At 36.7% G+C, this 24,203-nt stretch overlaps 1 protein-coding gene across 4 annotated transcripts; it reads right to left on the reverse strand.

Annotated features, from left to right (window-relative positions):
- Window positions 1-23,578, reverse strand: LOC149828723 (inositol-tetrakisphosphate 1-kinase 3-like). 4 transcript variants are annotated; one of them, XM_090016944.1, is made up of 9 exons: window positions 23,334-23,578; window positions 22,292-22,373; window positions 22,113-22,145; window positions 19,949-20,069; window positions 19,103-19,195; window positions 2,947-3,066; window positions 2,446-2,675; window positions 2,148-2,232; window positions 1-245 (listed from the first exon to the last, which is right to left on the reverse strand). In XM_090016944.1, the coding sequence occupies exons 1-9, from the start codon at window positions 23,429-23,431 to the stop codon at window positions 160-162; spliced, it is 948 nt and encodes a 315-aa protein (XP_089873070.1). In that variant the 5' UTR covers window positions 23,432-23,578; the 3' UTR covers window positions 1-159. The 4 variants fall into 4 exon arrangements, with proteins under 4 accessions (XP_089873070.1, XP_089873072.1, XP_089873073.1 ...); XM_090016946.1 differs by lacking the exon at window positions 19,103-19,195; XM_090016947.1 differs by lacking the exon at window positions 2,148-2,232.
- Between the last annotated feature and the right edge of the window lie 625 nt (window positions 23,579-24,203).

The following is a 24,203-nucleotide window of genomic DNA, read 5'->3' on the forward strand; positions in this document are numbered from 1 at the left end:
TTAAGAAGATGTCTCTTTCACCCGTAATTAGTTTAATTTTACATTAAGCTCATAATCAATCTTTGAATCAAAATGTGAAAAGTGATGGATGTGTAGGTATACTCTCGCTTTCTTTAGACTGGAAAATGTTCATCACCAATCACCCCATTTGGCTGCCAACTACTGCTCAGGCGCTGAAGCTGCTCTGCGCAAGCTTAGCAGGAAATCAGTGAAAATGTGTTCGTATTCAGGCATTTTCCCATATCCTGCATGAGGTGAATAGCTCCTTCATTAAAAATAAATAGCTAAAAATAAAATTGATGAGAGTTTAAATAGCAGAACATCGGACTGAGAACTTCATGACAAGAATGCATTTGATTTATCTGCGTCATTATGGTCAAACTTTGTTCTTCTCACTCGAGTACCAACAGCAGAGTTGGTTGATGATGCCTTAAGACAAACAATTATCAGAAGAAACACTGACAAGCACACACAATTTATCTTATTAGTTTTATTAGTATAACATCTCTAGTTAAAGTATTCTTCCATTTTTCCCTTTTAAAAAAGCTTGTAATGAATTTCCTTGTCATTTCTATGATACATTTACTGGCAAAAATAAGAAAAAATTATCTCTTCCAAGGATCATCTATAGACAAGGACTTCAAATGCATGTCACTGCAAACATCTCCCTATGAAGGTTCAAGCTCCATTTGTTAGTGCCCAATAGATCGATACGTCCAAGGGTATAAAAAATATGCACAATGACAAACAAAACACATTGTCACAACACAGTTTTGCTTAGCATAGAATGAATTACCAACTACACTAGCAAACCATATTACCTTTTACAATTGCATTCTCACATTGCTAGAAGCAAATTCCCAAAAACAAAAATTGATTGGCACATCTCTGCATGAGAGTACCTCGAAACTACAAAATTCGGGAAGTCAAAAGAATTTCTCTTTCATTTTTTTTAAAATGCTTTAAAAAGAAATACAAATAATGTTCTTTGACAACATGAAATTCAACAGCTGATAATATTAGTTGGGCGAAAAATGACTGCTCTTCAACAAAAACATAAGCACAAATGATTGTATATCTAACTACTGTGCTTTAGTTGCAAAAAACAATGAAAAAGTGTCTAATATAGCATAAAACAGTATCAATTTCATTTTTTATAGAATACATGAATCTACTGCTAACCATAATTCCCTCATTGATCAGCATCACCAAAACAAAGAAGCTAGAGCCAACTCATATTACGACTGATAATTCTTCCACTTTGAAAATTTTCAATTTCCAATACAAATTCCATCAAGACACGTACTCAATGTGAAGGTGCCACTTGTATAAGTATGGTCGATACTTCTATTTAAAAAAAAGGTGCAGGAGATTTTGGGAACGCAAGTTCATTACTTTATAGGTGGAGGAAAACGGCTGTCAAGAATTAATTATCAATCTCACAGCTGAATCAAGGCATCATTTTTAAAAGTTTTCCCCCTTTTCATATCAGATAAAATACTTGTCCACATTGCAAAGAAAAAAGAGACTAGTTCCTTAGCTGGCCTTGGCCATTTTAAAGCATTCTTCACAAACTGTTTACTTTCAGCTACCATTACTTTTCAGATTTGCTAACGTCTAGTAATTCCCTCATATCTCATGGAACATAATTTTAACTTTTCCACTGGAAGAGCTTTAAGTTTGAAAACCGTGTTGAAGTTCATGATGCTGCATGCAGATCAGTCAAAAAAGCTCTTGCAGGCATATTGTTTGGTTCAAATATTTGGCCTTGGGATGCCACACATAAAAAATAGTAGAGTGCAAAAAGAAAAATAATCATGGAGATAATTCATATCATAGTTTGCTTGAACAGTAAAAATGGTCCATATCAGAGAATAAAGTCATAACGCATCCAATGCAGGATAACCTTAATATGTGTGATTTTTAACAGACATCACCCTACAGCTCCTTAAACTGAGTATTCCTCTTAATCAAAGCTGAGTTCCTCCCACATTCATTTCTTAAACAATGGCATATGGAAGGAAAGAAAACATCTGCATCCCCTTTCCTCCTTATCCAAATAAATGCAATTCAGAATTTGGATTCGCATGATGATGGAGCCATGAAATATGAGGAGTTTGGTTATACGAGGAGTCTAAGTGCCAAACCTGGAAAATAGTTGATGTCAATTACATAATAACGATCTCGGGTCCCATGTTCCCGAATTATGTCTATATTGAACAACCTTAGGCCCTACCAAACAACAAGAAAAAAGGAAGAAAATTAGGAAACTGTCTTCTATGCATATAAATAGACCAACAATAAGTGTATGTAACAGGATTGCTCCATGCTCTTAAACTATGTATATATCCAAAATTTGGAATTTTGATGATCTTGCCATTTAAGCCTTTTGATAACCTATGACTATCTAGCTTTGAGCCACAGTTTTTCAAACCGACAACTTACCAGCCTGTCTCGGAGTTCCTTTGCAAGTTTTTCTAGCAAAATCCTCGGAGGAAGCTCTCCAACACATGGATCTAGGTCCGCATCATCAGCTGAAGCGGCAGCACATGACACCCTTGGGAATGGGATGACCCCACAACCTGATGGTCCCCATTTATCAACATCAGGTAGTGAAAAACGCCTCAACACATTGACAGCATCACCAACAATGTAAACCTTGAAAAGAACACCACCTGAACAAAATATCACAGAAAGAAACAACTTAGTTTATGAAAAATCAAATATGCTATCGTAACAAAATGAAACAATTAGGGAATTTTCTAGTGATTATCGCTATATGTAATAAACGTAGAATGTTCTACAAAATGGACGAGATTCACATGAAATTAACTGATTCTTCAACAAAGTTCAGGAAAGGAGAACTATGCCATATAAAGTGTATCCTTTGAAATGGCTAAAGGCAAAGAGAATTTTTTAACAGCCATACAAAGTGTGATAATATACCGTGGTTAATGAATTCCTGAAGCACCACTGGAGGCTCAAGTTGTGATAGAGACACCTGATCGTAAGCAAGAGATAGTTCATGTGACTTGGCAGTTCCATCGACAACAAAAGGTTTCACAACTGTTATAAACAGAAAGAAACAGCATCAATGATTTATAAAATTCAAAAACAAAATGCAACTTTCTCTTTCATACATGTTGAGGAAATGCCATATTATCTTGTGTAATACCCCTTTATTAAATATTGTGTGCATACGTTCTAATATAGGGGTATATCTGTAAATTAGCTTGTACATTACTTTGGTAGTTTTTATCTTTTAGTATTCCTTATGGGGGTCGACCCCTTTCTTTTAATGTTGTAACCCCAGTTAGTCAAGAGATATGAAACTTCAAGTTCTTCCTCTTTTCTTCTTTCTTCTTCTTCTTGAATATGCATATGCCTTCATGCGTGAGCACTAATATGATTTCAAAGCAATAGATGCTCAAGAGAAGCTCATTTGCTGCACTGAAGAAGGAAGAAGCAGAGCCTAGTGCATCGGGGCACGTGCAGCAAGGGAAGTCATCTAGAAGGGATGTTGAAGTGAAGTTTCAGATTTGAGCAAACCAAGTCCAGAATCTGGTACAGGGTAAATTTAGAAGATTTTTTAATCTTATTATGTTCTGATTGGGTCAGATTTAGATTTGTTGGGGATTTTTCTTGTATTTTCTGGATTTGATGTGAACAGTGTTCAGATTTGAAGAAACTGACTGGCCTGTCCCTATCGACTGGTTTAAGGGCCTAAATCAGTTCAATTTGGGTTGTTTTTGCCCTACAAGCTTCTGAATATGGTGTTTTGCTGAGTATTGTGGTATTTTGCAAGATTAAGCATGTTTTCAAGGGTTCTATAACAGGCGGTAACAAGCTTTTGGCCTGTTGATGTGTGTTGACTTGCTTGCCCAGATTTGTTAGTGCACTTACTCTTTTGGTGATTAATGTGAGTATTTGTGTAACTAATGTGTAGTTGATGGCTGGGCTGTGTTTTGCATGCTGAATTTAGCTTGATTTTGTGTGTCGGCAACTTGGTATTTTGGTTTTGTTGGTGTTTTTATCAGCTAGTTTTGGTGTTTCTGTGCAGTTTTGAATTGTAGTTTGGGGGTTGGTGTCAATGGATAAAGGACACATTATTCAGCTGACTCCAGCAAAAGTGGATGGGATCAATTATTCATTTTGGTCTGACTTCATAGTGGCCATTGTTGATGGCAAAAGGCTAGGGGGCTTCCTTGATGGGACTACACTGAATCTTAAACCGCCTGAAGACCAAAACTATGAAAATGCAGCTAGAAAATGGAAAATGAATAATGTCAAAGTTAAGTCATAGATTATTGGCTTTGTAGAGTCAAGAATTGTTATAATTATCTTGAAGTTTGTGGAGGCCAAAAATACTTGAGGCTACCTCAAGCAGGTCTATATACAAGAGAATTGGGCAAGACAATATCAGTTGATGCAAGAACTGCGAGCTCTAAGACAGGGAAGCAAATCAGTGAAAGAATATTACTCTAAAATGCTGCTGATCTGGGATTCCTTAGCTTTGATAGGCAATAATAAGAAATGTGAAAAGTGCAAGGCCTGCAAGGCATGTATAGAAGCAAAAGTGCAATCTAGGGAGACAGTGAGGGTGATTGAGTTTCCTATAGGTTTGTATGTTGAGTTTGATAATGTTAAGAGTGCTATCATTTGCATGGCATCTCTTTCACAAGTTACACAGACCCTTTTTGAGATCATTGTTGAGGAGACTAAAATGAAATCACTTCAGTCCTACTCATCCAGCGACTCAGTCATGGTTCCAACCAAGCAATTCAACAACTATAGTAGGACAAAGATGGGAGATCCAGATATGAGTAGTGTATGTTGTCACTACTGTAAGTAGGGACACATGAAAAAATCATGTCCCGTATTAAGAAGGGGATGAAAATGGGAGGGAGTGCAGGAGTGTGAAGGATTGTAGGAGGAGGGAAAATTGTTGTGTAGGAGGATTGTGCATCAGAGGTCATATACTTACACTCTAGAGCAAAATGGGTTGGTAGAGAGAAAGAATAGTCACATATTGGAAACCACTAGAGCACTGCTATTCAACAGTAGACAACAGAATGCCTCGAGAGTTTTGGGTAGAAGTAGTGAGAACAACTATGCACTTGATAAATCAAATACCCTCCAAGGTGGTTAGGAAAGTCACTCCCTATAAAATTATGACATGCAGAGAGTATTTGGCAGTACATGCTTTGTTTTGGTTCCTCTACAGTTCGGAGATAAATTGTCCCCTAAGGCTATAAAGTATTGCTTTATAGGATATCCGAAAGGACAGAAAGGTTATAAATGCTTTAATCCTGTGAGCAAGAAAGTATGGATGATATGTGGAATTCTGGGAACATGTGCCATTTTACAATCAGAATGACCACCTAAGGGGGAACATGGAGTCTACTTTGGCCTTCTTGGTACCTTTTTCAGAGAAACTGATAAAAGTAAGGACAAGGAATGTGTTATATATAGCATGAGTCAATTGGAGGTTCCTACACAATCATTCCTTGATCAACATGATCTAGAGGAAGAGTCTTCGCCAAAGCCAAGTCCCAATGTCCCTCAAACCAGAGTTACCGGAAGCACCTCTGCTATAGGAAAAGTGCGCTTCCCCGACATGCACTTCGGAAGCGCGAAACGCGACGCTTCCGAAATGCACAAGGAAGCGCACACTTTTGACAAAAAGTGCATCCCCCTTTAATGGGGTACACATACCCCATTAAAGGGGGACGCACACCTCATTAACGGGGTACGCATACCCCATTAAAGGGGGACGTGCACCCCATTAAAGGGGTACTCATTTATGCATTTACCATTTTACCCTTTTTTTTAAAAGAAAGATTTTTTCATTAAGGGTAAAATGGGAAATTTCAAAAAATTGTGAAATAAAAACTCGAAAGAGAGGCTTAGGGTTTTTTTCACGCCTCTTTCGAGCCTCTCTCCCTCTATCGCTCAACCGATTTAGCAACCTTCTCCGGCGACCTCTACCGACCGGCGATGACTACTATATTCAGGTACATTTTTATTTTTCTTTTGTTTTAATCGAAGGAAACCAATTTTTTTGGTCAGCCAACAATCTCCGGCGACCTTCTCCCTCCGGCAACCAATTTTTTTGCCCTCTGTTCTTGGCTTCCTCATCTCGATACTCACAGGGACCAACATCCCCGTACACAGGCTTCATCGACTGGGGGAGTTCCCCTACACAGGCTTGGACCCGAGTCACCGACCCCTTTTTCTGTTATGGCCAAAGCCCTAAAAGTAGTTCCTATTTGTTGTGTGGTCCTTCTTTTTGTCATTCGTTCCCTTCTATGTAGAGGTCAAATGAGATAACTGGATGGTGGAGTCTCTGACTGAATATCACCATGGTTTGTCATTGTATTAATGAATACATGCCTCCATGTGATGCCTGTTTTTTTAGTATATACAGGCGATCACAGACCGTGTAAAGTAATAAAGTACGAGCATGTCAACTTTTGGGTTAACATTAGCGAGTGCTAAGTTTTCTTTATATATATATATACATAGAGAGAGAGAGAGAGAGTGGTGGAACACTTTATGTTCGGGCTGTTTAGCTAAATGAACTGCCCATGGCTTGGCTTGCCAGCTATACAAACCGCTCATGAATGAGTTCATGGCAAACCGGCCTGAGCAGTCATGAGCTGTTTGGTTCCTTTACTAACCCTATTCCTAACTGTGGCAAATTATCTGAATTATTTTGGCTTTTTATAAAACTGGTACTTGATGTACTGCATAATTGAGCTCTTTTGTTATCTACGTTCTTTTTTATTTGTTTGTTTAGCAATTTTTCATAAATGCAAACTTATGAAAGAACTTCATTTCTTTTTCTCTTTTTCTCTTTTTCTCTTTTTCTCTTTTTCTTTTTTAATTTTGTCTGCTTCATCATAGTATATTATAGATAAATCTTTCACCTCTATGAATGATGCTTATTTAAAATTTTAAAGTGTTTTAGGCTGATTCCTATACTTTTATGATGCAGATACATTTTCCTGTTCTTTGCTTCATTGATGACTATCACAAGCTATGATCACAATAATTATGGTGATGATGATGATTCTTTGTATAATTTAGAGCATGAATCGTCTAGTAGTATTGGGAATGACAATGCAAGAAAGGGCAAGGGGGGTCTTCTGATGACAAAAAAGAAAATTGTTTTGACGAGGAAGATGAAGAAGAATATGACTTGGATGACTATTATTCTGAAGATGACCAAAATGATGAATCACCTAGCATGCATAAAACAATTATCCTAAGGTGTCATGTATTGAAACAAAAGAAGAGTGGGCAAGGAAAGCAAGGTGGAACCCAGGTTTTTATGTGCAGACACTACAAAAATATTTATCATGGGTCATATACTAGAGTTTTTATACATCTCATGGGATCTCCAAAGGGAGAAAGTGTTGGGATTGCTTTTTGTCCTGTAGTTGCAAAAAATGCAGAATTGACAAGAAAAATTAATAGGCAAGTTCGACGAATGGAGATTTCATCAAGTGCATTTGAATTGAGGAGATCAAGAATTGATAAACCGAAGAAGCCTATTAGTATGCCTACATCATCTAGTAGAAGTCGAAACACAGTTGATATTCATGATACCTTTAAAAAGGTAGAAAGAGATGATGTAGATCATAAAATTATCAGATTTTTGTGTACATATGACATACCTTTCAATGTGCTTCGATCACCATATTGAGAAGAGATGATATCTGCAGTTAGTAAAGTGCCTGGATATAAACCCCCATCATATGAAAAAGCGCAAACAACATTGCTTGACAGTGAGAAAGAGTGTGTTCACAGGGAGTTAAATAAATTTCGAGAAAAGTTTGAGGAGTTTGGGGTTTCCATTGTCTCAGACGGTTGGACAAATATCAAGAACAAACACTTGATAAATATACTTGCATCAAACTGTTTTGGCTTGATGTTCTTATAATGCAAGCGATTTTTTTAATGTGCAACAGTCAGCTGCAAACATTGCCGAGTTTTTTAAGACGGGATTTAAACTTGTGGGGTCTTCTAATGTAGTGCAAGTGATTACAGCAAATTGCAAGTTAGCAGGTGAAGAATTAAAACAAATGTATAAGTATATTTTTTGGTCACCTTGTGTTGTGGACACACTTAATTTGATCTTTAAGGCTTTGGCACATGAGTTTCATTGGTTAGTAGAAACATATTTACAGAGTAAAGAAATTGTGAAGTATATCACAAATCATTCAAAAGTACTAGCAATCTTTAGAAGCAATGAAAAAATAGAGCTAATAAATATTGCAAAAACAAGGTTTGTTTCACATTATACTATTTTGAAGCGCTTGCTTGATGTGAGGGAGAGCTTAACGCTCACAATAATTTCAGATAGATGGAGTGAGTGGAAGCAATCATGCACAGATGAAACTATGAAAAAAGGGGTTGTTACAATAGAAATAATTGTTCTTGATGAAGAATATTGGGATTTTGTACGTTTAGCATTATTGATTACAAAACTCATATATAAGATGATTAAATTTTGTAATCAAGAAGGCTCTATAATTGGTGAAGTGTATGAAGACATAGACAACATGTTGAGAAAAATCAAAGACAATCTAAAAGGACAGTCAGATTTGTATAAAAAGATTCATAAGATTGTCTCAAATACATGGGATAGAATGAATGTGCCTCTCTATAGTCTAGCCCACATACTTACTCCAAAATATTATGAGTCAGAGTATCTCAAGATCCCAGCAGCAGGAGGGGTCAAACGAGTTTCTCCTAGTAAAAATTTTATTTTATCTATTTAATAAAGTTTAAAGTCTAATGATTTAATTATTTTATTATTTCATTTGCATTTTCTTGTTATAGTAATTAAACATTTCTTTTTGCAGAAAAGGATAATGATATTTTAGACGGTGCAATGCTCGCGCTTGAAGTTATATCTGCTGGAAATGAAGAGCTCTCTATACTTTATAGGTCACAACTTATGGCTTTTGCATCAAGAAGTGGAAGATTTAGCCGAAATGCAGCAAGAATAGATGCATTAAATCCTACAATGTCGGTGCTTAATTAGTGGCATTTTTATAATGGTAATACACCTGAGTTGAGAGTATTAGTCATTAAGGTTTTATCTCAACCTATTAGCACATCTTCTGCAGAAAGAGTGTGGAGCACCTATAGTTATATTCACAATGTTAAAAGAAATAGGCTCAATGAAGATCGTGTTGATACCTTGGTGTATATTCATTTCAAACTTCGATTGATTGACAGGTATAATTAAACTGTGTTGTACTTTTATTTTGGTATTTTTTTTCTATTTTTCTATCATTGATTGTTTATTAGCATTCATATTTTATATTTTTGTTATAAAAAGGTACAACAATCGCTACAAAGAAGGACCTAGTCGAAAATGGGTATCAATCCAGAACTTTCTATTGTAGAAGAAAATACGTTGAGATTAGAGGACATGCATTGGAGAGATTTTGATAATAGTGCACAACAATCAAGCACTATTTCCAAATCCAAACCCAAAGATGCACAACCAAGAGTTTCATTACCTCCAATAATCATACGTACAAATGAAGTTGAAGAATATACAAATCAATCCAACAGAGCTAGTAGAACTGCAGATATACAAGAGCGACCATCAGTTCCTCAAGACCGGATTAATCGTTTCCTTAGCAGGAGACCTAAGCAAGGCATGTTGATCTTGTGTTTTTTATTTTTACTTTTTTCTATATATGTATTTTTTATATTTTAAATTAAGGTTTTTGAACATTTTTAGTTTTTAACATATTCATTATAGGAAATGAAGGAAGGAGCAGAAGGCATGGTCGTAGAGGACAAAAAGCACGCGATGATACAGAAAGTTCTTGATCTATTGCTGACTTGAAGGGGAAGAGAAAGATGACAGATTAATGAACTATTGAATTTTTAATTACTTTTGATGATGTAGTTGGAGTAGTCCAACTTAGAAAGTTTTATGTTACTTTTTTTGTTATTATAATATTTTGTTGGTTTGATATGCACTTTTATTTTGAACCTTGCATGATAAAGTGAAGTAGTGAATTATGTTAATTTTAAGTTTATAGTTTAGAACTTTATAGCTTATAATTTGCAATTTAGATTCTTAAAACTCTATAGCTTAAAAATTTAACCATATCTATATGTAATCTTTGAGTTTATTAATTTCTCATTTTCTATGTTGCAGAGATCACAAGATTTACAACAATCAAGTTATTTGATTCTTTCATTGAAAAATGTATGTTTTTTAATCAAATTTATTAGTTTTCTTAAATGCATTATTTAGTGCTTGCATGCATTTGTTAAATGGTTGCAAACACTAAATAATGCATTATGATATTCTCTTGATGTATTTTTTTTTAAATACTTGAAAGTTGCAAATGATGCATTTGTTAGATAATTGCAACTTATATTATTTATTGTCTTAGATACATGTTTTATTTTGTCAATGATGACATAAATCTTATTTTTTGATCAAATAAAAATATATAATTACATTTCGCTTCCCTTTCGATTCTTATTCGCTTCCCTTTCGCTTCTCATTTGAATTCTATGTCGCTTCCTAGGTCGCTTCTAGTTCGCTTCCTAGGTCGCTTCCGAGACGCTTCCCAGTTTGCTCCTAAGTCGTCCCGCGCTTTCCGCTTCTTAAAATTTTAGAAGTGCCTCGCTTCCCGTATCACTTCCCGCTCCCGCTTCCTCGACTAGCAACTTTGCCTCATACCGATCCTAATGAGTCAACACCTTCATTTTCTCTTGATCCTGAGCTGCGTAGAAGTTTTAGACCCTCTATTCCTCCCTATAGCTTTGCTTCCTATGATTCCTTTTCTGCTACTCATCAAGCTTTCTTAGTCATGATTCAATCTTATTATGAGCTAAAATCGTATGTTGAGGCTGCATCAGATCCAAAGTGGCAAAATAAAATGACAGAGGAATTAAACGCTTTGGAAATGATGAATGTGTGGGAGCTAGTTAACTACCAAACGGGAAAAATATAGTTGGGTGCAAGTGGGTGCATAAAATCAAAACAAAGGCAGATGGATCAATCGAAAGATATAAGGCTCGTCTTATAACAAAAGGTTACAGTCAACAGTATGGAATAGATTTTGTTGAGACCTTTGCACCAGTGGCTCACATGACTACCATTAGAACTAGTTATTGCAGTCAAGAGATAGGACTTATGTCAGATGGATGTTAAAAATGTCTTTTTAAATAGGGACTTGAAGGAAGAGGTGTATATGGAGTTACCTCAAGGGGTTGTTGATGAGGAGGGTAAAGTGTGCAGATTGAAGAGGGCTTTGTATGGGCTGAAATAAGCCCCAAGGGCTTGGTTTGAAAATTTTAGTTTAATAGTGTTAAGCTTGGGATTTAGACAAAGCTATCATGGGCCTGCTTTGTTTGTGACATTTTCTAATAGAGGTCAATGTCTTCTTTTACTTTATATGGATGATATGGTCATTGTTGGAGATGACAGGGCAATAATTGTCAAAGCAAAGACATAATTGTCCCAAAATTTTTAGATGAAAGTCTTGGCAAAATTGAAATATTTCCTAGGCCTAAAAGTTGCATACTCCAAGCGAGGATATCTCTTGACTCGGCACAAATATGCAGCAGATTTGATTAGTAAAGCAAGACTAGTTGATGATAGAAAACAAGTAGACATTCCTATGGAAGCCAACTATAAATTAAAGCACATTGATGGTGAACTACTCAATGATCCTACGGTTTATAGGCAGCTAGTTGGGAGTTTGATTTATTTGACTATATCACAACCAGACATTACCTTTGCAGTTCACATGATAAGTCAATTCATGAGTACCCCTAGGTCATCCCACTTAGCAATAGTCTTGAGGATTATCAGATATATTAGGGGCACTATGCCTTATGGCTTGTTCTTTTCTGCTACCTCATCATTGGAGTTGAAGGCTTACTGCGATGCAGATTTTGGGAGAGCTTCTCAGGATAGGCATTCCACCTCTGGATTCTGTTTATTCCTAAGTGAATCTTTGATATCATGGAAAAGCAAGAAACAACAAAGGATTGCTCTATTCACTATTGAAGCAGAATATCATGCTATGGCTCAGGTGAATGCAAAAGTTATTTGGTCGAGGTGGTTGTTGTAAGATATGGGAGTGAACATTGTAGCTGCAATTACTTTCTATTGTGACAATCAAACTGCTATTCATATTGCTAAAAATCTAGAATTTCATGAGTGTAAACACCCCAAATTTTCACTCACCTCCCCAACATTTCCACCAAACATCAACATCCAGCCTCTGAAATCGCTGGAGGGCAAAATGGTCATTTTCTGAGCTCGGACCTTGCAAAAATCCAAATTTCCTCTGCAACTCTCAAAATTTCTCTATTTTGTCTCAGATAGTCAAAATTTTACTCCTGACAGAAGACAGGAATCTTAAGTCTTGGTTCAAGATTATATTGCATAAGACATGACATTGCATATCATTGCACGAGCATTTCAAATCACTGCACTGCACAGCATGTCATTTCGAGGTCCAGAACTCTTGATTTCAAAATTTTCAATCCAGATTAGAATTTTAACTCTTTTCAAAATTGATTTCAAAACCCTGGGTCTTCAAAAGTATCAATTCTTCCCATTTTACCCCCAGGACTCTGAATTTCAAAATATTTTCTCAGGAAAATGATCTGGATAGTTTTCAATATGGATTTCAGTCACTTCACCTCAGATTTTGCCTTTTTGACAATTTCAAATATCTTTCTTTTACAAAATCGCCCTACAAGGGCCAACTCTTTCCAAAATTCCTGTTTTGCCCATTAGTCCAGATTTTATGAAAATTCCAAAAAGAAGTTGTTATTTTATCCTTATTTCAATAAAGAAGCAATGTGGGACCCACACTGAGGTGGTGTCACACAAGCTTTTCTTTTGAAAAATTTGAATTTTGAAAAAAACCCAAAAATATAGGAGCCTTGTCCCTTGGATTGGTGCCACTTGTCATTTCTCTCTCCTCCCATTTCCATGCCAAGTGTCAGTGTGGGGCTACCTTAAGAAGCCGCCACATGTCATCCCATTTTATCTGCCATGTGTCACCCTATCCATCCTGCACCATGTGTCATTCCAAGAACACCAGGAGATGCCAAGTGTCATAGGTTGTCCTGTCTAGAAAAGTGGAGCTTGTCTCCTCTGAGGTGGCGCCACTTGAAGTGTGTCCCCTGCAGAGGACACGTGTCAACCTCTCCCTCCTTCTAGAAAAGTAGCCTGACACATGTCACTCCTAAATTCCTACAAAAAAGGTAGGCTTGTCTCCTCTGAGGTGGCGCCATCTGGAGTGTCTCCTGCAGAGGACACGTGGCAAGCTCTCATTTCCTCAGAAAAAGTAGACGCCATGTGTCATTTTCTGCTTTCTTCAGAAAAGCTAGAATTCAAAAGTTCAAAACTCCTCATAGGTGGCGCAAATCCTGAACTTCTACCTTTTTGTCTAAGATGGCGCCACATGGCTTGGCCCACCTTCTCATCCCTCTGCCACGTGTCATCTTCTGCTTCTTTCAGAAAAAGAAGGTGACACATGTCTCCTTCTCACTCCTTCAGAAAAAGTAGAGGACACATGTCCTCTCCCTACTTTTTTTAGAAAAGTAGGAGACACATGTCACTGCCCTCTTTTTCCTCCCTCTTGCCACATGGCATTGTAGGAGCCACCCTGAGGTGGCGCCACATGTCCATCCTCCATTCCTCCAGGGCCAACCTCCATTTGAAATTCGAATTCTCCTCTGAGGTGGCGCCATCTGAAGAACCACTCCAGCAGGCTGACACTTGGAACCATCCTGGACTGCCACATGTCCAGATCTCCTTTCACCAAAAAAAGCAAAATTCAAATTCCTCTGAGGTGGCGCCTTCTGAGCCCACTGCTCTGTCCTCCTGACATGTGTCAAACACCTTTTGAGGTGGCGCCATTCCAGGACTCCACTTGGCTCCATTTTTATTTTTTATTTTATTTTTAATAAAGGTAGCCCACCATGAGGTGGCACCACCTGAGGACTCCCTACAAAAAGTGAATTTGAAATTCAAACTCCAAGAGAGCACCCTCTGAGGTGGCGCCTTCTGGGAGTTCCCTGCAGAGAGAATCAAGCAAACTTTTAAAAAATTCCAAATCCCCCTGCTGAGGTGTCTCACCCACAAAATTTCCATTTTCTTTTATTTTTCTCAAAATCAAAACACCTTTTGAGGTGGCGCCACCTGAGGGTTCCCTGCAAAAGACAAATTCGAATTTCAAACCCCTCAGATGACACCCCCTGAGATGGCGCCACATGGAGGGCTCAGATCCAGCCTGTTTGAATTTCAAAAAAATTTCAGAAAATTTATAAAAACAAGGGTTCACGCCCAGCCTGAGGAGATCATTTTTTTTAGCTCTTGTGAACTTGGAAAATCCGACCTAGCCTTCCTAACATCTGATTTTGAACCTTGGAAATCATGCCCCCTTTGGCGCATTGAAGAAGGTGGAGTAAAGTTCGTGCCGTGGCCAATCCGATTCCAACAGAGCTCGATTTTGGTGGACCATCCGAAGCTCGGAGCGAAGGACGAAGGAAGCTCGTGATAGCTGCCCCTTTTAAGAGCTCCTACGCTGCGTAACGAAGCAAGGTGCACTTCTTTTCCCCTTGATGTAATTCCATAATCCGATTCGGGAGTCGTTTGAAGAAAGAGCTCATCCGAGAGATGGATTGAGCTATTCTCATAAAACGACATATATAAAACGTTTAATTATGCTTCCTTGATGATTTTTAACATGCATGTAGTTAGCTAGATTTAATTTGCATTTTATTTCATTCATTTAGCACATTTCATGAATTAATTAGGATTAATTTAGCATTTATTTCGATTCTGCTTATTTTCAGTAGGTCTCTGTTTTTGTCAGTCAGTCCACACGTCATTTCATGCATTTGTTTTTTATTAAAAATCCCAAAAAAATCACGGAATGCGCCCTTAGGTGTCCCTAAAATTTTGCAAAAAATTCGGAGCCATTTGAATTTGTTTACTGCGGTAAACATTCAAAATGGCAAGTCGGGTTTTGTTACCCGGGATACGTTTTGAAAATCATTTTCCGACTTGTAAAATCGAGATATCCCTCATGGGAGATCCGATTTTTGATCCGAAAGATGTTCTGAACTCGGGAAAATGTCTAGTTTTTAATATGATTTTTTCAGATTTTTCTGATTTTTTTTATGTCTGACAAAAATCCGAGAGTTCGGGACACGTGTCAAAGCCTAATTTGGGCCTCTGAGATCTTGGATCGACTTAGGGCTAGGGTTTCTCTTTGTGTGTTGCTCCAAATCCGAAACTGTAAAAAGTGAAAGTGGTGTCCGAGATGTCTTCTGTTTGAATCTGAAAGCCTGTAATTTTTAGAACAGTGTTGACCCCTGCTTCGGATTTTTCTTGTCAGCCCCCTGTTTTGCTACATTTGTCTGTTCTGTTAGTTTAGGCAGAAATAGTTATATTTTTATCTGTGTTTCCGTTGATCAAATGCCGAAGTCATAAACATGAAAGTTGTTCATGTAGGTGTCGTGCATAACTCTGATTAATTTCATAAATTTTCATGGCCGTTTTGTATTTCTTTAGCATTTTTCATCAGATTAGTATGATTTTTACCTCTGTCAGAACTAAATCTCTGTTATTGAACTCACCATGGCTCAAATCCCGAGGCTGTAAAAACCAAAAATGTTCCATTTCGGGTCTTTAAGCAGTCTGCAAAATATCAGAAGTTTCCATGATGTAAATCTTGCGTTATCATATTAGGCATTGCATTTGGTTCGGATCCATAGGCAAAATCCACCATTTTAAGACTTTCTTTGAATTTTAGCATTTGAATCATATCATTTCGTGATTTTTAGCATTCTAGGTTGTTTATCAGAGTAATTAGATGCTTCATACCGAATTTGGTACAATTTGGAATCCATTTGAGGTTCGGATTAGCCATAATACCAAAACAGGGTCCCGCAGGACCCGGATCCAAGCGAAAAACAAGCGAAATTCATTATTTTGGATAAATTGCAAAAGGTCAAATTCTGATTTTACAGTCTTAGTGTGTTTAGCAGTATGTCATCATGTCTCTTACTGCATCTCATCATCATTTGATTCAATTTGAATTTTGAAATCTCAGTTTTACCAAGTTTTCCTTCAAAAAACCCTGATTTTAAAGGTATAACTTTAATATTAGGGGTATTTTGGTCATTTTGACCCCAATTCCGAATTTCAAACTATTTTCCACCAAATTTCTTGCATTTTCATCATTTCAAATATCAAGGAAGCATGATCATAGGGTTTATATCCAATTAAATCCAATAATTTCATAATATTATTGGAAAATTTTGGAAAAACCCACATATTTGAGCTAACCTTATTTCAAGTTTGGCAGGGACATTCAAAAGAAGGAGCTGAAGTCTGCAAATTTCTTTTATTTCATTTATTTAGTGATGTAATAATGTAAAATTTGGAATAAGAGATTTAATTTCCTGCTTAGACTAGGATGCATATCATATAGTTTGAATTTATGCAAATATCCTGCTTATGTGATGCATACATCTTATTTCAAAAGCACTATGGATGTTCACGAATGGCACGTGCACCAACTCTTAGGGAGTTGATGGACTCGGTGGGATCCATATTTACGGCCCTAGTCGGAATATGGACGAGACCCAGATCCATCATCTTTCTACTAGTCACATTGAGCCTACACTTTTAGGCTATCTTAAAATGCACATCATATTTCCAAAGTTTTCAAAAATCATGTGCATCAAATCAACTAAGTTCTGAACATATTCATGGCCATAGTCAGAATATGTGAAGGATTTATTTGGACTTAATGCACATTTTTCAACCAATTCCTCAGAAAATCTTTTCAAAGGGCATTCATTCACTCATGTCATTTGCATCATGAAATCATTTTCTCAAGAAAATTTCATTCTCAAAAAAATCGATTTCTCAAGAAACTCTTAAGTTGATTTTCCCAAAGTCAAGTTTTCATAGTTTTCCCTGAAAATCGGTTTCTCAAGAAACTCTAAGGATTTCTTAAAATCGGTTTTCCAAAGACAAGTTTTCCACAGTTTTCCCTGGAAAATGATATTTTCTTAAGAGATTCAAAAAGAGTTTTCCAATCTTTCCCCAAGATCCAAAATCGATTTCCAAGTATTTCAAAAGGTAAAATTCCCAGGATTTCGATTCCCCAAGTTTTGAATTTCCTTCTCCAATGAGCTTTCCTATAAATCTTCCATCATTTTCCTAAGAAAACTCTCAAAGTCCAAGTTTTCCTAAGAAGTGTTTCCCTTTTCAGAAAGTTCATCTTTTCTCAAGAATCACTTCCATTTTCCCAGGATTTTCAACCATTCATAATTTTCCAAGTCTTTATGAACTTTCCTGAGATTTCAAATCTTTTTCATCTGAGTTTCCTGAGAAATTGACTTTCAGCTTTTTCCTGAGAAAATCTTTTCAACTCCAAATATTTTCCAAGCATACATCATGTTTTCCCAAGCTGCATTTTCCAAAATCTCATAGCACATGCCTGAATTCTCTGTGCATTTAGGATAGAACATAACTTTGATAATTTCGCTAAGTCAAGCATAATTTTGGTCATTGGTTCGATTACCCCTGTTAAAGGCGGCAGAACGGTCGAACCTCGTACCGACAGGTCGAGCCCCATCCCATAGATTTTCCCGCAAATTTTCAAAACGGAGGCGAGTAATTTCAAAACAATTTCCAAAACCCGGTCAAAGTTTGAATCGCGAAAGCGTTTCCTCTTTCTCTCTTCCGCAAGGAAGGGAAGACGGGGGAAAAAATTTCGCGACGATCACAATGAGGACTAAGCATATTGAGATAGATTGTCACTTTACTCGTCAAGCATATCAAGATTGAATCATACCTTTGGTGTATATTGAGACTCGGAGTCATATTGTTGATTGTTTTACAAAAAAATTGTCTTTGAAGGCTTTCCAACATTCATTTTCAAGCTTCAGTTGATTGTGTACCTCAAGCTTGAGGGAGAGTGTTGAGGAAATGCCATATTATTGTCTTGTGTAATACCCCCTTTATTAAGTATTGTGTACATATATTATAATATAGGGGTATATTTGTAAAATAGCTTGTACACTATTTTGGTAGTTTTTGTCTTTTAGTATGCCTTATGGGAGTCGACCAGAGTTACCGGAAAAGAGTAGGTAAGTGGGGAAGCACATTTCGAAAGCGTGAAATGACGCACTTCTGAAACGCATTGGGAAGCACGATTTTTTTTTAGAAATGTGCTTCCCCCTCGCTTCCTAGATCGCTTCCGGTTCGCTTCCTAGGTCACTTTCAAGACAATTCCTTATTCGCTCCTAAGTCGTCCCATGTTTCCCGGTTTCTAAAATTTTGAAAGTGCCACGCTTCTCGCTTCTACTTCCCGCTCCCGTTTCCTCGACTGGCAACCATGGGGTCAGCCCCTTTTTTTAATATTATAACCCTAGTTAGTCAAGAGATATGAAACTTAAAGTTCTTCCGCTTTTCTTCTTTTTTCTTCTTCTTGAATACGCATGTGCCTCCATATGTGTGAGCTCTAATAATACACACATCAAGTGTGAATATATATATATATAGGGAAACTGGAATATGTTTACCAACCAAATATGTTTGCTGGTATGAATAGAGATTTTCATAGGTTTTTTTGCAAATCTAACCCTGCAGAAGCATTCAGCGTGGTCCATTTGCTAGAAATCCACTGATGGATCATCGTAATCGGATCAAGAAATGTGATTTTTTATGCTTGAATATTTATAAAAATTCTAAGCCATTGATTTTCAACCCTTAAAAGATCCTTCTTATACATCATAATTGGATGATCCAAGAGTTAGTCTCTATAAAACCAAACGTCTAGATCACATCCCTATGGTGAAAATTTTGAAAAAAGTAAAAAACCCTATGAAAATCTTGGTTCATACCAGTAAACATATTTGGTTGGTAAACATATTTTGGTTACCCTATATATACATACCACAGAAGAACCAGTTCCCCCGGTAGAGTTGGTCAAGTTTCCCCTAAACCACAAGAGCACCAAAACAATAATGGAGAACAATGCAAAGCTACAGTTAAGTCAGATAGCCTTCTTACCAAGAGGCAGTTTCAATCCAGCTCTTGCAACCGCATCAGGAATAGCTCCTGTATCTTTCGTTACAACTAGCTGCTTAGGGGCGCGGACTTTCCCTGCCATAAAGATGAAATACAGATAAACCACTAATCGTTATTCTTTGGATCAAGGGATTCCAAATCCATGTTGCTATGGTAGGAAATGGTTTGATAGAAAAGAGACAAAGCCACAATTTTGTGTCATAAAAATGGTTTGAAATGAGGTCTTCTTTTTCTTCTTTATAGAATGTTGGCCTAAGACTTTGTGTAACCATGGCCGTCCGAATCAAGCTTCACATTCTAGATTTCATGAGTATATCTAAATGTTTGTCATAGTAATACTACAGAAGATAAGAACAACATTGATCACTACATTTGGGATGAGTAGAATGGCCCACATACTCTGTAGCTCAGCCATTCTCCACTGGGAAAGGCCATAGGGGTGGTCAAGCATACACACATACACATGCACACACATGTTTACATCATTAGTCTTTTCTTGTGCAAGGTGCAGTTACAGTCTTGTCCCTTGAAGCTCATATAAGTTGTAGTCACCTGAGTATTAAAGATTTTATCCTCTTCTAATGCTAAACTCTGAGTGGATGCTCAAGTACTACCATTATTATGCAGTGCAGCCTCCTCCCTATATGGTCAATATAGTGTACCCATTCAGATTTTATTCATGTCCATATGTCTGGATGGTAGAATTTAACTGCTATATTGGGTATTCTGGGATATCATATAGTATTACCCTACAAAACAAGCATATCTCTGAAAAACCTATGATCAGCAGTTTCTTGTATAAAAGTGGAACTATTTTATGGGAAATACCTTCAGAATCAGAGAGATTCAAGTCAGCAACATCTTGGAGCATGGACTGGCGATTGTCTAAGTGCTGGATGGCATTAGGAGGATCTAGGACAGTGACCTCAGGGTGCAATTGCTTGTAGTCCTAAAACAGGATCAGCCAGTCATTTTATTGTTTGTTTGCTACAAGACATATATTCTTCAGTAATAATCACTTCTGTGAAACTACAATCATGACGATACACAAAAAAAGAGAGGAAAGAGAAACACGGAATTCACATTTTAGCTACTTTGAAGTTGGGTGTGCATGTCACCAACTTGGCTCATTCTTAACCACACACAACCATTATTTGCATAGTACATAAACATGTAAATTTTAATATACTTCACTTGAGAAAGAAACTTTTTTTTATAGTACTCAGGATTGCCCCACATCATGTTTGAACCTGAGATCCCTTGTAGTTTAAGCATTTCATCTTTGATCCTTCAAATTGTTCATTATTTCCATCTGAAACTCTCACAGGACTGATAAACAAAGAAAAGATGATGCAGCTAAAAAAGCTACCATTTTTGTCTTAATAAAAATTTTATTCTCAAATAAATTTCACCATTTGCAACTAACTTTGATTTCTTTCCAAGTAGACAGCACAGATTTCACAAACTTGTGGAAGTAAAGTTCAAAAGACAAGAAAAAATAATACAGAGGAAAAATTACAATCACCTAGAGATTGAAAAAAACATGAGCTCAGAAATCAAAATGAGCTAAGAAATCAAAAGAGGACCATAGATAAGAGGCATGTGTATTCTCGATCGTGGTAAAGAGGGAATGGTCCCATGTTGTGAAGAATACCACATCTCACCCTAAATTACACCCATGATCAAAGAGAATCGTGGACATGGTGAGAATCAATGAGTAAAATCACGATGTGGCATCTTTTCGTTGCATTCACAACCAACAACAAACAACCACCAGCATTTGGTGCTGAACCTGCATTTGGGTGCATTCTTCTTTCTTTCTTTGGTCTTTCATTCTGCCATATTCCAAATAACTTATCAAATTACAACGCAATCCCATGCTGTGAAAAGTACCATATCTGACCCTAAATTACATCCGTGATAAATAGAATCATGGTGAGGATCAATGCGTACAACCATGATGTGGCATGTTGACAATCCCTAGGAATGATGAATTACATAGCTTGTTCTTGCTACCAATCAAAATACTTCTTAAGGCCAGTCACATCACTTCTTGCCTGTCTTTGGAGACCATCATTTCTTCTCTAATTGTCCTAACAATTAATTGCACGTTGACTGCACCCTTTAGTCCTTCCAGCAGCTTTGACCCACCGTTTTTCAATTTCCTCTGATGTTTTAGTCTGGTCAAACTTGTCATCAAGCAAGTTTTGCACCAAGAGAGCATTAGAGTGTTGTTCATGGATTCAAGCCAAAAGATTTAAATCCATGTTAATAACTTATTGGTAGCCAGGATTAAAGCATGGTACAACCAGAATAATGATTCCTTTCAACCAGAGTTCTTTCCATTTACTAAAAGCTCATTGCGAAATTCTTTTTATTAAATGGCTAGGCTGCACATAATGTGTGCATGTGTGTCTGCATGAGTGGTAGACACCAATCTGAAATTCATAAAAATTCCAACATATTTCAAAAAAATTATAATTCAAAATGAAAATATTGCAATAGTATCATTATTGTGACAAATTAAAAGTCAAACATTTTTTCATTGTTTCATTTTTAAGAAAAAATTCCCTGCTACTCTCTCTCTCTCTCTCTCTCTCTCTCTCTCTCTCTCTCTCTCTCTCTCTCTCTATATATATATATATATATATATATATATATATAACACATATATATCATTTAACTTTTTTAAAATAAAAACCATGTACCAATGAAGTATGTAAAAGACATTTGTTTAATCTGAAATTTTCTTCTACAATAAAAATATTATTTCTCTGAGACCATTCACATATACAAAGTTCATCAGATCCCTCATATCACAGTACTATCTTCCATATGACCCAAAAAGAGTTGCATGGTCTTATTCTACATTAATATATCATGGCTAAAACCAATGCCAATCAATTTGCAGATCAAGAAAAGACACAGAAAACTGGTTGGAAGCAAAAGGAGTAACAGTAAATTGGGCAGAGAATTCTAACACTGGAATTACCTCAAGGATTTGGAACCACTCCTTTCCTGAAATCTGGAATAGAAAAAAAATGCTTTAAGAAGATGAATAACCAAATAAAAAGGAGAGAGAAACACTCATATATCAAAGTTATAACATACTAAAGGAATCAAGAAACAGAAGAAATGCTGGGGACCAAGTAAGCTACACAAATAACCTACCTTATGCAAAACAACATCGAAAGGCCCCTGCTCCTCGAGCGGTTTATTTTTATCAATAGCAACAAACAGTATCCCTTTTTTCCTGCATTCATTTGAAAATAAAGTCTTCAAGCTGCAATGTTTTACAATAGTTTCATTTCAAATAAAACATGTTACACAATACACTTCCAATATAATTCCCGATTAAGAATCAGTTAAAAAAAAAATCATCCACTCCAAGGAACATACTTGCATTTTTCAGACAAATAAAATGGTAATTCGCAAGACCTTTAAAACAGGCTTGGATTGTTCAGAGAAATAAAGACAAGCTATCTAACATTTCATCTTTGAAACATTTTCGCATGAACCACACGCAGAGTCATGCGTTTCTTCAGGTCATGGGAATGGAGTTGGTGATGAACAAAATAAAAAACAAAAAGAAAATGAAACAGGAAATTCTTTGGACATGAAATCGATATATAATCATTCACCAGAAGAAAAGAGTTCACCAACATAAACCAGATCAACAAGACTAGCGTCCCAAGGCAGAAAAACTGAATAAAGCAAAAACTCTGAGTCCTTGTTGGCCAACAAAATCATCAACGCAATAACAAAAACAGGACAAGTGGCACTTCTGTTTGTTTACTATTTTTTCACGTTTGCTTACTGGTTTCCTCTTTTCCGGGCACCCAAAAGACCACAACTAACATAAGCATATAAAACAGAAGGAAGAAGAATATCTGTGGCATATGCTAATAAATTCCTCAATAGAAAAATGATAACCAAACAACCACCTCTATAAAACCTACTCAATTAAAACAGAGGAACCAGACTCGAAATTCTAGGCATACCACCAAGAAAAAACCACTAAATTTTCATTCCAAGGAATCTGGAAAGCACAACTGAACCAAGAAAACCACCAAAACTCGACAAATCCGAATACCTATCTTCAGAAATACAACCAAAATCAAGATACCCAACAAAACACCCTCAAAGGAACCAAGAATTCCAAATGGGTATCAGGAAGTACGAGCAAGGAGGCAACAAGGGTGGAAGAACTCGCCTTGCTAGGCCTTCTAGCTTTGGTTGTAAGAAACTCTTAACCTTCTTAGATGTGAGAGCGTAGCCCACCAACATTTTGTGGTTGGAAGAGACCGACATTTTGCTGCCTAGACATCACACGCGACGACCTTTGCCTTGCAGGAGATCATAATACACTCACCAAGGCAAGAGGTCGAATGGATTCGATAAAGATTCCGAGAGGGAGAGAGAATATAACGATTGCCCAATACTTCATCTCACTCACACGAGAGAGAGAGAGAGAGAGAGAGATTTAAAATGAGAGAATTATTCGTGTCGTAACAAATCCATCATGCTACCAATGTGTCCCTCAAAATATCGGTAAACATAAAATAACGGTTCTTTTTGTTTTTCCATTCGTTTTCAGGAAACTATCAGTCAACATAAAATTTTAAAATATGGCTCATAAAAAATATATAAGACAAAAATGTTTTTGTTCAAAAATGTTTTTAATGAATTATTAATATTGCAATAAATTAGAAATTTTATTTGAAAAGATAATTTTTTGTTCATTGGCCTTGGGCGATATTTGTGCCAATACGTGAAAAAAATATATGACGAAATTTTTTTTTCATTCAAAAAGATAGATGAAACGGATCAGCTATGTAAAATTCAAACAAATACTATATACAACCTTAATTTTGTTTCAGTTTTATAAAACGATGTCAACAAAATGATATACCAACGGGGCTCCCTCTGTTTGGTAGGAGTAGTTTGTGCAAGTCACCATCTGATGGGACGTTGCAAGTTCGAATCCCATTAGTATGATTCATCCTGTACTGCCTTGTTTGTAGGGCTTGTCTACGGGAAAGGAGAGAACCTTAATCCTCCAGCTTGATCATTAAAAAAACAA

Source organism: Nuphar pumila, chromosome 9 (assembly GCF_984573655.1).
Source record: "Nuphar pumila chromosome 9, dmNupPumi1.hap1.1, whole genome shotgun sequence".
Classification (NCBI taxonomy): Eukaryota; Viridiplantae; Streptophyta; class Magnoliopsida; order Nymphaeales; family Nymphaeaceae; genus Nuphar; species Nuphar pumila.

Coding starts and splice junctions, on each gene's coding strand:
- LOC149828723 (XM_090016944.1), bottom strand. CDS start 23,431: ATGTCGGTCTCTTCCAACCACAAAATGTTGGTGGGCTACGCTCTCACA. Junction 2,676..2,946: donor TCAGGAATTCATTAACCACG/GTATATTATCAC, acceptor TATTTTGTTCAG/GTGGTGTTCTTTTCAAGGTT. Junction 2,233..2,445: donor AGGAACTCCGAGACAGGCTG/GTAAGTTGTCGG, acceptor GTTGTTTGGTAG/GGCCTAAGGTTGTTCAATAT.